The 14,460-nt window shown below is 41.0% G+C and overlaps 1 protein-coding gene across 1 annotated transcript; it reads right to left on the reverse strand.

Moving 5' to 3' along the window:
- On the reverse strand, positions 9,697-10,086 carry LOC109227592. The gene has a single exon (XM_019392791.1). The coding sequence runs from the start codon at positions 10,084-10,086 to the stop codon at positions 9,697-9,699; it is 390 nt and encodes a 129-aa protein (XP_019248336.1).

Consider the following 14,460-nt stretch of genomic DNA (forward strand, 5'->3'; position numbering starts at 1 on the left):
GGCAAAGATCCGGCCTCAAGTCCTCCAGACTAGCCCACCATACTCACACAGATTACCTCTCGCCCCTCGATCGGGGAATCACAAGCCATCACATATAACACTGAGCGCTCATGTGCGCATACAGACGTGTGAAAGGAATTTCAAGAGTTATATCTCAAGCTGAATCAAGTACGCACGATAAGAATTCCAAGAATGGGAAGTTGGCAAAACTCGAGCCCCGGGCCCACTTCTCGAAAAATTACGAAATTTACATCACCGGATTCCTCGTCTCGCCACGAGTCCGTACATATAAAATTTAACCAAAATACGGAGCTCGTTTGTACCCTCCAAATTACTATTTTTACTATTGTCAGCTTTCCAAGCCCTAGCTTGACCCATTTTTGGTCAAAATTACTACTGATTTCTATGATAAATGTACCATAAACTCGAGTAATTAGGCCAAGAGACTTACCTCCAAATTGATTCTCAGTCAAAACCCTCGAAAATCCTCGCCCAAAGCTCTCCAAGTCGCTTAAAAATGGTGAAAACTACCCCTTGCTCGCGGATGAAATTTAACATTTAAAACCCTTCTGTTACCAGCGAATTTCGCTTCTGCGGTCGCGCTACCGCTTATGCGGCCAAAAATCCGCTTAAGCGGTTTTCACTTAAAAACCGCCTATTCGCTTATGCGATTCAACCACCGCTTCTGCGGTTCCCTCAAGTCCGCTTCTGTGGTACAGTGTCCGCTTATGCGGACCCGCTGGTGCGAGCCACCTTCCGCTTTTGCGGAATTTCCCTAGCCGGCCAACGATCGCTTCTGCGACCACATACCCGCTTCTGCGATACCGCTTCTGCGGTCCATTTCCGCAGAAGCGGGAACACCAGATGACAGCAAAAATCTGACCTGCAATACACCTCAAAACTCTCGCTTGACCACCCGAATTCACCTCGAGGCCCCCGGGACCTCAACCAAAAACACCCATACATCCTAACACCTCATTCAAACTTGTTCTCATCCTCAAAGCACATCATACAACGCTAAAACCATCAAATCACATCGAATTCAAGCCTAAGTTTTTTAAAAACTTCCGAATTACGCATTCGATCAAAAACCCAACCAAAACACCTCCGAATGACCTGAAATTTTGCACACAGCAACTCTCGGAATTCCATTCCGACCCTCGGATCAAAATCTCACCTACCAACCGGAATTCGCCAAAATTCAACCTTCGCCATTTCAAGCCTAGTTCTACACCGGACCTCCAAAATCACTTCCGATCGCACTCCTAAGTCACAATTCACCTCCCGAAGCTAACTGAATCACCGGAATTCACATCCGAGCTTTCTAACTAATAAGTCAACGTTCGGTTGACTTTTCCAAACCAAACCTTCTTTAAAGAGACTAAGTGTTTCATTTGCTATCCAAACCAATTCAATTCAACTCTAACTCACCCATTGCTGATAATAAAACATGAAAGAGCAATAAATGGGGAAAACGGGGCTGTAACACATGAGACGACGGGTTGGGTCGTCACATCTTTATACCAAGAATACTTCACACGGGTAGACTACTTCAGCGCGACATCCTCTCCTCAAGAGTGGACTCCTTTCTAGCCACGCAATACCCCTAATCGGCTCTCCTACTCTCAGTCAGAGGTCCAGACTTACCTTCCCTTCATGAATCATGTGCCTACTCACTACAAAAGAGACTTATATCGTTTACAAATCACACACTGAGGAACTCGAATACAACATTTCACTCACCCTCAGAAACAAATTCTTAGTCTTGCCCGTAGTGTAATACTCGACTAATCGAGCTCATTCAGTCTAGAATCAAATAGGACTTTATTTGGTTGTATTGTTGGTTGCGGGATGGGTAGGATATATATGGGTATAGTGACTACACCTCCCTAAGCACTCCACTACATTGTGTACTTTTAAGCTCTTAACTTTGTCACACCTTCATTCCACCATTACATTATTGTGTTAACCCCTTATTTTTTAAGCAAACTTTTTCTTTTAATAGCCACCACCAATTTGAGACTTCTTTTTTTTTCTTTTTTTTCTGGTGGCCTCTAATATTGCTTATCAACGAGTGCACCTTTTTCTTTTCATGTCCCCTTAATTCCACTTAACAGCCCAACCAACCACCCCACACTTATATTTTTCCTTATCCATTACACTTCGAGTGCTTCTAAGAGGTGATACGGTTCAACAAGATAGGCTATTTAAACTTGGATTAGGCTTGTAATGTGGTTGCCAAGGAAAATAGGCTTACAGGCTCAACGTAGTTGACTAAGGTATATACAATTAGGTGGGAGCAAGCATACATAGAAAGGTTAAGCAAAGAAACACCTATATCACTTTCCAGACCAAACGAGACTACCATTTCGCTTTGTACACACAGGGCAAGTTCTAGGCATTGAATGTTAATACAGAATATACAAAGCCTCACTCACACATGGCACATGACTCAATTCAGTTAGGATCATCAGACACTCTACTCTAAGTACTTGAACCATTCGGTTAAGGCCTTATTTGAGTCAACTAAAGAGCCTAAGTGCCGCACTAAAGCAGCCTTTATTCAAGGTACCATAGAGTTAAGGGTCCATATTTCCATTTTTGTTTCTCGCCCAAGACTTCCTAAACTAAAAAGGAAAAAACTAACTACACCCGATTCAAATAGAAACCCTTGGAAAAGAACCGTGGTTTAAAGAAAAACCAAGGGGGAGTTGATACACTACCTAACAAACGAAAATCTTTTGTTTTTGGTTTTTATTTTTTTGTTCGACTTAAGTCCCTCAAGAGACCCGTCGAGAGGTGTCCGTCTTCGGGCCAAGTCGAAGTTAATTAACATCAACCAAAAAAACCAAACAACAACAACACCAAACAAATTAATACAATTGTACAACAACAACCATCTCCCACCCCACACTTAAAGATTTGGCATGTCCCCATGTCAAAGAATTTAAAGCAGACTAAGGTAAGGGGACCTCCCTGGTGCTCAGTCCTGATCAGAGACGATGCTAGGACGAGCGTGCCACCTCGATCCTGGGACCCGGAGCTAGCCCATGATCTTTTTCTCTGACCTAGCATGTTAAATAGCCAAATTGTCAACTCTAGTACCCAGGTCAGTGACCAAAGTGCGTAGGCAGTCATTTCTTGCTATAGGCTGTCATGCGGGTACTCCGGCGGGCCTGTGATGGGCCCGCCTCATCAGCACTTGACTCTGGTGGGGCGGCAGCAGGCATAGTAGGTCCCTCATCATCCTCATCAGCAGCATCAGCATCATCAACCACCACTACCGGCTCTTTCCCAACTGTGATTTTGCTAGCCCTGAATGGGACTTTCAATTGCAATCTCCCATCTACTGTGGGATTTTTAGGAACTCGTGCGGCACGACACAACTTGGTGACCAGGGAGGGGAAGTAGAACCCTTTGAGTACTTCCGGGGAGCGAATGAACATTTCATCCTGAAGGAGCTTGGCTACATCAAAATCGTGGTGGGTCATAAAACAATAAATAGTCGCTGCTCTTGGCCCATTTACATCTGTAGTGTTGCTGGAGGGCAGCAAACGGCTGTTGATGATTGTGAGCCAACACTTAGCTTCTGAAGTGAGATATTGGGAGATCAGGGTAATTTTGTGCTTTATCCATATTGGCTCCCGGCCAGCCACACAGATTGTTTCAAGAATTGGTGCCCACCAGATAGTTGGGCGGTGATAAGCATGGTAATAATCCATCCCTCCAGTGAATACTGGCAGCCTGTACACTCGGCGGATGGCCTCAATAGACGCATTCACTCGGGTATTTCGTACTGTGACCACCCTATCAACATGCTCCGGGCAGTTCGCGTAAAACTCCCTTACCATCAGTACATTTGCCTCTTCCGGTTCATCAAAGAAAATGTCCAGCTGACACCTCCTCAACTCTTCAAAGATATTTGGGCATTCAGTTTGCAAGGCATGCCTGTCAATGCGTACTTCAGGTAACAACTTCTTGGATGCCTTTGCGTTAATCCTATCTTGAGCTGCTTTGGAAACAAACCTAGTGCGATCAAATTGGTCCGCACTATCCTGACCCCGAGCTCTAGATGAACCTCCAGGTCCACTAGCGGAGGAACCTGTGGTACATCTCTTCCTTGACTGATGCATTGTACCTGACAAGAAAGAGGCTACTATTAGTAAGGTTTTGAGTTGTGTGAACCTTGGGTGGTTACTCAGACTTCACCACCACCATGGTCACATTAGCAATTACAGCTTCATTGGGGCAATTTCACAAACACCTTGTGAGCATGGTCCATACTTTAACACACATATCCCATGGACGCATAAACTCTCCCCCTAAATCAATCATTCTCACTTCACAACTCCATCCCACCACAATTAACTTTACACAACAATACCAAGTGTCGCGCCCCCCTTTTTCCCTCCCCTTTTGACGGGTAAGAGGTCCGGCTTTCGACATTCACGGGGTGTAATGACTCATTTCCTTTTTGGGAATTGGGCATTTGAAGAGTCGCCACCTAACAGATTATGGTGCGTTAAGGCACCTAGAGCGATTAACTCTTGGGTTGGTTTGCGTTACCAGAGATTAGGGTAAACGATCGAAGTAACCTCGAGGGGAAGGTGTTAGGAACCCCTCTTGGTCCATAACTGTGGGTCCCGACCGAACTTATATTCACTAATTAGTCCATATAAACAGTTGAATTAAACAAGTTGCAAGTAAAGCACGTTAGATAACTCAAGTAACAAGATAAAGGTTCGAACAAATTGTAAAAAAAAAGGTTTAGATAAAGAGAGGATTTGGGTAAAGAGAGGTCCTAGGTTGGTCATCCTATAGGATCACCCCACGCAATGTCCGGTAAACACTCCTCAATGAGGGGCTACACATGACATTAACGCGTAGTCATCATATCCCATGTATACCCTTGCCATCCCCTTATTGGTCATGCAAAGCGAATGTTTGGTCAATGATTCCTATTGCGTGCTGCTACCCATCCCTTCTTAATGGCCCTGGAGGGAGCTAGGACCTCTACCTATAGGTAGTTCTAGACGTACCCCTAAGGTTTAGAAAGGCGAAAATTATAAGGCGACAGTCAAAACATTTAGGACTTCACACATAATTGGAGCAATTAAGAGGCTTAGAGTTTCCTCCTTAAATAAACACATAAATAGCACGACTCAAAAACAGTTAAGGTCTTTATTAATCAAAGTCCTAAATCAGGATCTCTAAGTGAATATGCAGAAACAGACCAAACTTTTATACTCAGAAGTTATAACCTAGTAGTTGCCTAGGGACTCCTTTTAAAGCTTGTTAGAAACGTTGAGCGACAGAGACAGTTTCAGGGAGATGCAGTTGTTAAAAACAAATTCCCTAAGGCTTGCCTATATGCAGAATACCGGTATCTATGTTAATGCAGAAAAAATAGGTTTTTGAAATAGTCTGCTTTAATACCTATAGGCACGATATCTAATATGATTGAGGCAGTTTTGAAAGAACTTGTTTCAGGAAATGTTTAACACTTAATAAGACCAGATTAAAAAAATGAACCAGGCGTAATGAAGTTGATTTGCTAGACTAAATCAAATTATCAGACGGTATTACGAATAGAATCCCTATAGGCATGATATTCTAAGCGTATTACTGATTTTAATCTATTTGCGGCCACATACAGAAACACTCATTATAACTGAATCAGAGTTGAGTCCTATAGGCATGGCATCTATTATTGAACTGATATGAGACATGATTGTTTGGAACCTATAAACATGGTTTCTAACATGACAAATACAGAACCTTATAAGCATTATTTCTACTTGATGCAAACAACTTAAAAGTGAAATCCTATTAGCATGATTTCTATTAGGTAAAGCAATCAGATCTTTAAAAGTAAAGCTTATGAACATGTTTTCTATTAGGCCAAGCAAACATATCAAAGAGTAAACCTATGAGCATGTTTTCTATTTAAGTAAAAACAATCAAACTTTAAGAAGAATGCCCTAAGAGCAGAATTTCTACCCGTATTACCCCAGAAAGTATGCATCTACCCACCCTGTTTTACTAGATACCCCAAATATCTGTTTACAAATTATTACAAGCCAAGTGGATGAATTACATGAGTCAAATGGAAAATCAAGAAGCTATTCTATAGGGAGCCTTCTATTAGGCCCAAGTTTCGAAGCCTCCAATGGTCTCATAAGCCTCAATTCCGTAGACAAATCAGAGTCTAGGTGCATCAAAGTTCCCTAAGGGTCTCAAGGACCCGGGGCAATGCTTACACCTAGACTTAGCAACCAAGAATTGAACCAGTGCAGTGTGAAAAGGCTAGCCTCAGTATGCCAGAGTTCAAAGGGCTCTCAAGAGGATCCCAATGCAGTACACATTTGAAAGTAATTAGTAAAGCAACAGAGATTGTTTGAAAAAGAGGTTGGAGTAGTAAACAAAGCTCAAACACCTTAAGATAGGATCACACACAGCTAGTCTATAGAATCCAAATGAATTCAGTAGTCACACAGGGGTCAAGGGGGTTTGGGACACATAGACATTTGGCTGCAAACACATAACCCAGCAAGGGTCTTAGGACTGGTTTAGACATGCTCAGAAATAGTTGACACTGGCATAGTCACAAACCAGTCAGGAAGAACACAAACATATAGAGGGGTGATAGGGATCTGGGGATTCATAGGAAGGTAAGTACACAATAAGTAAAAGACAATTGGCAAGGCATGCTTTGAAACACACATAAGGGAATACACTAATCTAAAGGAAAGGGGAGACATAATAACATGTTAATACTGTAACTTAACTACAAGTTTCACACCAGAACCACAAGTAGAAGCAAACTAGAAATAAGAGAAACTGAAACAATAAGAGAAGCATGTTGTTGTTGGAACTTTAAATTGAAACTAGGACATACCAGTGAAGAGAAATGTAAGCAGAATGAGAGAACAAGAGAGCAAAAATGATTAGTCTTGGCTTGCAGCTGGCTAACAGTAGTAAATAGCACAAGAGAGAAAGCAGAGATTTTAGTAAGAGAGGTAGTTTTTGAACTCAAGTGTTCGTCTGTGTTAATGAAAGACTGGAGTACTTATAGTTGAAAATAGGTAGTAATATAAGGTAAGAATCATAGTATCATAATAATTGAGGAACTCAGAATAATCAGTTAGAAAATCAAGGAAGTACTCCCTTAAGTTAAGGGAATCAAATCAAACGGGAAGATTCAGTATCATATAAGGCAAGAAGAAAAACCGGTACATGACTGAATAAGGAAGGAATCAAGGTTCAGTAAGCATAGAGTAGTCAATTAGGACTAAATTCATAAAATCTCAATTAAGGACACGACTCATTAGAAATAAAGTATCATAGCAAATAAGGTAATGAAATCAGTCAACTTAAACAGACGAGGTAAAGCTTTTTTAAAGGAAAATCTTTCAATCAAACCATCAATTAAGGAAATCAGAATCAATCAAGAGGGAGTCATGATTCTGTATTTTCAACATATAAATAGAGAAGTTCAAACAGACGTAGCAAATAGGCAAGGTCAGCCATATCGACAGAAAAAAGCAAGAGATGAACAAATCAATATGAATAACAATCACACAAAGGTGATAAAAGTAGGCTAAAGACTTAGTAAAAAACCCATTCGAAGCATGGTGACCACAGAAACTTAACAAAAATCCAGTAGTCATGCTAACACACAGAACAAAATAAAGATGATCTAAGAAATTAGGGCTTTTTAACAGAGTCGAGTTGAAAGAGCATTGAGAACACATAATTAGTCAAGATATGCGAGGAAAGAGGTTTAAACATAAAGAAAAAGTCAATTAAAACAAGTGTCGAAGTAACTCCGGGGAACCCTAATTTTAAAGAAAGGAAAACGGTTTAAAGTTGAGGATTTTGCAGAAGAAGTTCGAGAATAGTGCAAAACATAGGAAGAAACAGACTTAAAGTGTAAAAATAGCACAGATCTAAGAGATTCAAACGAGAGTTAGGGTTTCAAAGGAAATCCAAATAGAAACGAAAGAACCTGTTGTGAACTTCAAAGATCGTAACATATATGGTGTGATTTTACCCGAAATCACACCGGAGAAGCCATGAACAACACAAAAGAAACCCTAGATCCAAATCGGCATGGCCCAGGACCCTTGAAGGCCTCAGAGATGATGAGCAAGGCGATGGAGGACCCATTGGAGGTTTGGGGTTGAAAGGTAGTCGTCGGAGATGACCGGAGAAGGAGGCAGTGGTTGAAGAATGATTAGGGTTAGGTTGAGAGAGAAGAGAGCAACTGAAGGCAGTGGGGGTTTGGAAATTGAGTAGGGTTAAGGGGTCGTTTAGGAATTAAAAAGAAAAGGGCGTGTGTGGACCGTTGATCTGGGAGATCAACGGTCAGGATTCAACCGGGTATGTGGGTTTCGGATTTGGGTAGGTGTTTTATGGGGTTTGGATCGGGTTAATTGGGTAGGAGATTGGGCTGGGGAAGGGTTCGATTTGGGCTACAATTGAAAGCCAAATCTGGCTATTATTTAAATAGCCACTTTCCCTATTTTAATTTTAGTAAATAATAAAATGGTTTCTGAAAATAATTTTTCTATACCAAAGTGATTTAAAATGTGTAGCTATCATTTTAAAAATATAGGGGCTAATTTTACACGTATAAAATATAATTATTCATTAAAACGGGCTAACATTGCAATTATATGCAATTTAACTTAAAAATACTAAATGTAATTATAAAAATGCATGAAAAATATATTAGACATATTTTGGCATAAGTATAGAAATTAAATGATTAAATAATTATAGCAATAATTTTGGAAATAAATATTGGGGATTTTATGAATAAAAAGGAGAAAATAATTCAATTTAAATCCTTAAAATTATGGGATAAATTATAAAAACCTTGTGCATGCTTATATATGCATGTATATGCTATTTTGAAGGTATTTATGCATATTTAAAATATATAGGAAAAAATTGGGTATCAACACCAAGCTCTTCTCTATAACATTTTACACATTACCCACTAAAAAGAAGAAAAGAAAACTAAAATCTAATTATAAATACTACAACAATTCAAACATGAAAATTGCAAAATAGAGAATTACTAGAGCAGAGATAGAAAGCTTGACATACCTGGGTCTTGCAGAAGTTGAGAGTAATGGAAGATGGGGAGGAGGGAGGCGGAAGTGTGTGGGGGGNNNGGGGGGAGAGAGAATTGGGTTGGTGATAGATGGAGAGAAGAAGAAGAAGAAGAAGAAGAAGAAGAAGAAGAAGAAAGGGGGTGGGGTTAGGGTTTGAGGAGTAAGAGTAAGAGAAGTGAGCGAATTGGAGGGGGCGGGCGGTTATTGTTAGTGGTTTAGAAGAAGAAAAAGAAAAGAAAATAATAAAACAAAAACAAAATTAAACACAACTTACCTGGGCGACAGAATTGTCACGATTCACCGCGGTCCCACCGCGGCCGTGGTGAATGAGAGGGGGGCGAAAAAGAATGTTCGCCATTCACCGCGGTCGTGTCGCGGTCGCGGTGGATCGAGCAATCCAAAGCAGAATGCTCGTCATCTACCGCAGTCGCGGTCACGGTTTTTTTTATAAGAGTGTTAGTTTCCTACACATCTGGTACAACATCAAACAAAAGAAAAAGAAACAAAAGAAAACATGGGTTGCCTCCCACGCAGCGCCTGATTTAACGTCGCGGCACGACGCATGATCATATCATCACTCCTCATTTGTGTATTGGGGCTCCTCAAACGTTATCACCACGTTGTCTCCTTTTTCTTCAGTCATTCCAAGGTAGTGTTTCAACCTCTGCCCATTCACTGTGAATTTGTTCGTCCCATCTTCATATTCGATCTCCACAGCTCCACTTGGGAACCTTTGCACCACTTTGAACGGTCCTGACCATCGGGACTTGAACTTACCCGGGAACAACCTCAATCTTGAGTTATATAGCAACAGTAATTCTCCGGGTTCGAAGTTCCGATTCAAGATGTGCTTGTCATGCATCAGTTTCATCCTTTCTTTATATAGTCTGGCACTCTCGAACGCCTGGAACCGGACCTCAAGCTCATGCAACCCATTAACTCTGTTGGTGCCCAGTGTCTCCATGTTTATGTTCAGCTGACGCAATGCCCACAGTGCTTTGTGTTCGAGCTCAACCGGAAGGTAGCATGCCTTTCCAAATACCAACTTGTATGGTGACATACCAATTGGAGTTTTGAAGGCTGTGCAGTATGCCCACAATGCATCATCCAGCTTCCTCGCCCAATAAGTTCTTGTTGCATTCACTATTTTTGAGAGGACACACTTGATTTCTCTATTGGACACTTCCACCTGCCCGCTTGCTTGTGGGTGATATGGTGAGGCTACCTTGTGGCGAACTCCATACTTCTCCAACAGGCATGCAAACGCTCTATTGCAAAAATGAGAGCCACCATCACTAATTATGGCTCGGGGGGTGCCACAACGTGTGAAGATGTTTTTCTTTAGGAAACTGGTCACCCTTTCGCATCATTGGTTGGGAGAGCAACTGCTTCGACCCACTTGGAGACAGAGTCAACAGCAACCAGTATATACTTTTACCGTATGAGCTGACGAAAGGCCCCATGAAGTCGATTCCCCACATGTCAAACACTTCCACCTCTTGGATTGTGGTCATTGGCATCTCATGACGATGGGATATGTTGCCCGTCCTTTGACATTCATCACACCTTTTGACCCAACCATGGGCATCCTTGAACAATGTAGGCCAATACAGGCCTGATTCCAGCACCTTTGCTGCTGTCCGAGTTCCTCCAAAGTGTCCACCATATGGTGAGCATGGCAAGCCTGCAAAACTGAAGGTTGATCTTGCTCGGGGATACGCCGCCGGATCATGTTATCAACACATATTTTGAACAATAGAGGTTCATCCCAACAGTACGCCCTACAAACACGAAAAGAAATTTCTTTTGAATTGAGGAGAGTTCATGAGGTACAATACCGTAGGATAAGTAATTAGCAATATCAGCATACCATAGTGCCTCCTCCATTGTCATAGCCAGTAATTGCTCATCAGGGAATGTCTCAATGATATCTTCAACCTCCGTTCTCTTTTCTGCCCCTTCCAACCTCGAGAAGTGGTCTGCTACTTGGTTGTATGTCCCCTTGATGTGCCGGATAATTTCGGCACATTTAATACAAATTGCTTAGATTTTAGCGTGTTTTAAATGCAATTATCTTTTAAACTTATGTAATTTTAATGGTTTTGCAGTGTATGAGGTTTAAGGACCTAAGAACATGGAAATGAAATCAAAAGGCCACAAAAGGACAAGAAAAGAGCAAAATGCGATCGCAGATGTGAAACTGCAGACCGGAAATCCAACATGCAGACCGTATAATGCTCAGAGGAATCGCAAACTCCAACAGTCTGTTGGCTAACGTCCAATGCAAGAAATGCGGTCCATTATGCGATCGCATAACAGGTTTTCGGGCCGCATAATGGACAGCAAACTCGTTATGAAAGCTGTTGAAGGTAGAAAATGCGGTGACAAATGCGATCGCATATCTACAATGCGGACCGCAGAACTTCAATGCGACGAATGCCTAGAAACTAGGGTTCGAAGATGCGATGGCCATGAAGAGAATGCGGATCGCATGTCTCTTATGCAACAGATATGCGGTCGCATAATTGACCTGGAAGGGTATTTTGTCCAATTTCGGTCCCGAGTTTTGACCCACTATAAATAGATTTATTGGGGTTTTGTGGGGGCAGCTTGTCTTGTTTTTGTTCCTTCTCTTTTGGAAGCTTTTAAGTGAAGAATCTTGCACTTTGTAAGCTTTATGGTATTTAATATTCTCATCTTTTTGTATTTTAGCATGTGTAGCTAATTTTAAATACTAAGGTTGTGGACCCTAAATGGGTGTTATGTTAATGGGTGTTTAACATTGAATATATGTATAATGGTTGGTTGATATATATTTATTTCTCATTCATCATTTATTGTTGGTGGTTGAAAACATTAACAAGTGCCATTAAATTCTTCCTTTGCTTGGAAAGTGAGTTAGAATTTGGTAGAAGTAAATATCAAAGACTCAAGGCTTTAAACCTTGTTTAATAGAATTGCTTAGGAATAAGTGGGTTTTATTTGGCATATATTGATTGTTCTTAATTGCAACTCTTTTATATTTGGAAAAATCATAAAGAGGAAATACTACCCAACTATTGAAAAATATTGGGTAGTCATTTAGAAATCATTTGCATATCTAAAGAACCTTCCATTAAAAATATATCATATTAACACTGATAGCATTACATTTCATTGAAGGGGACACAACCTTGGTTTCCTTAATCAAATTAATTACATTATCAACATTACAATTAGTTATTTCTTCAAATCACAATTATATCATACTTTTGTTACAATTAACAGAATAGAATTACAACTTAAGTCAAGTAACACACTACTCGAGTAACCTTTTCACACATATTCCCTGTAGGATTCGACTCCAACCTTGTTGGGTTATTATATTTGACACCGACCGCCTTACACTATTTAATTAAAGTGTAATTTGAGCGTATCAAATTTTGGCGCCATTGCCGGGGAATACGATTTTGAAATTACTAATTAGGGTGTGCTTTACTTTACGTCTTATTCTATTCCATCACACTTTGCTTGTTTTGCTTGGTGTTGATAGGAAAACATGGCCGAATATGAAGAATAAATGGATGAAGAAATGGAAGAAAATCCTTTTGTGGACATAGATGAGTACATTGAGGATACAAATGCTATTGTACCTCCGGTTGTTGGTGCTGCCACATTCAAGGTGGAACATGGTTTAATCCTTATGCTCAAAGCGGAGGGCTTTTTCAGGAATTCAACTGATGATGATCCGACACAACATCTTAGAAACTTCTTGGGTGTGTGTGTGATGCATAAGCAGAACAACGTCTCAGATGATGCCCTAATATTGAGAGTGTTCAAGTACTCACTAGCTGGGGACGCAAGGAAATGGCTTCAAAATATGCCACCAAACTCCATTCATTCTTGGCCTGAACTTGTCCGAGCATTCTTAGCTAAATGGTTCCCGCAAAGTAAGAAGTCTGAGCTCCGGAATAAAATTTTCTTTTTCAAGCAAGTACCGGGAGAACATCTACATGAGGCATGGTATCGATTCAAGTTATACTTGGTGAGCTCTCCCAATCATGGTTTTCCGGATTCTATTTTGTTGGAGAAATTCTACATGGGTTTGGATCCTATGAACCAATCTATAGCCAAGAATGCAGCTGATGGATCTTTTATGGACAAATCATTCGCAAAGGTCACACAAATACTTCACAAAATGGCAAAACATAATCAAGTTTGGCACTCAGAGGACACCACAGGTGGAATTGCATATGGTTTTCCTTCCTTGACCACCATGATCAAGGAAAATCAAGAGAGAGATCAAGTGATCGCAGGGCTTGCCACAAATGTCAATGTGTTGACAAAGATGTTCAGCGAAAACCAAACGAAGAAGGTAAATATGGCGGAGGATGTGCAACCCATATCAAATGAAGACTTTGAGGAGGCAAACTATGTCAACAACTCTCAAGGAGGTTACCAAAGGCAACAATACCAAGGTCAAGGACAACAAAATAAATGGAGGCCTAACTCGCAAGGGCAAGGCAACCGACAGTGGAGAAATGACCAAGGTGGCTCAAATCAAGGAAATTGGAATAACAACAACAACTTCTCAAATCGGAGTTCAAACCCTTATGTTCCTCCAAAGGGTCAATATTCAAATCAAGGTTCCTCAAGTGATTCCAAGTTGGAAAGCATGCTTGAACGGGTATTACAAAACCAAGAGAAGTCTGACACTTCTATGAGGAACATGACCGAGCTTTTTGGCTCTCATACTGCATCCATTCAAAAATTGGAGATGCAAATGAGAGATCTCTCTAGGGAACAAAATCCAAAGCAAAAGGGAACAATTTCTAGTGACACAATTGTGAACCCAAGGGTAGTGGGAGTGGCCCAACTTCTCATATCATGGCAATTACTACTCGGATTGGGAAGGTACTACGAGGAGAGAGTGAACAAGTGGTTGAAGTAGAAGAGTCCGAACAAGGGGTTGAGGTTGAAGAGCCAAGTGTTGTCGAAGTTGAAAAGGTCCCGGAGGAGTTGAAAGTGCAGGAAGATCGGGAAGAGGTAAAGGAAAAGGTAATAGAGATACCAAAAACTCTACCACCTATTCCTAGACCTCCTCCTCCTTTTCCTCAAAGACTTTCTAGGAAGGTTGATGATAGCAAACTCAAAAAGTTCTATGACATTCTCAAGCAATTATCGGTGAATATTCCATTTGTGGAAGCTTTTCAAGAGATGTTGGGTTTTGCTAAATATTTGAAAGACTTGATTACCAAGAAGAGAACCACCAAGAATGAAGTGGTGAATGTGATACACCGGGTTAGTTCCATCATTGCAACATCCACCGTTCAAAAGAAAGAAGACCCGGGAGCTTTCA

This window comes from Nicotiana attenuata, chromosome 6, assembly GCF_001879085.1.
Source record: "Nicotiana attenuata strain UT chromosome 6, NIATTr2, whole genome shotgun sequence".
Lineage (NCBI taxonomy): Eukaryota > Viridiplantae > Streptophyta > Magnoliopsida > Solanales > Solanaceae > Nicotiana > Nicotiana attenuata.

Coding starts and splice junctions, on each gene's coding strand:
- LOC109227592 (XM_019392791.1), bottom strand. CDS start 10,086: ATGGAGACACTGGGCACCAACAGAGTTAATGGGTTGCATGAGCTTGAG.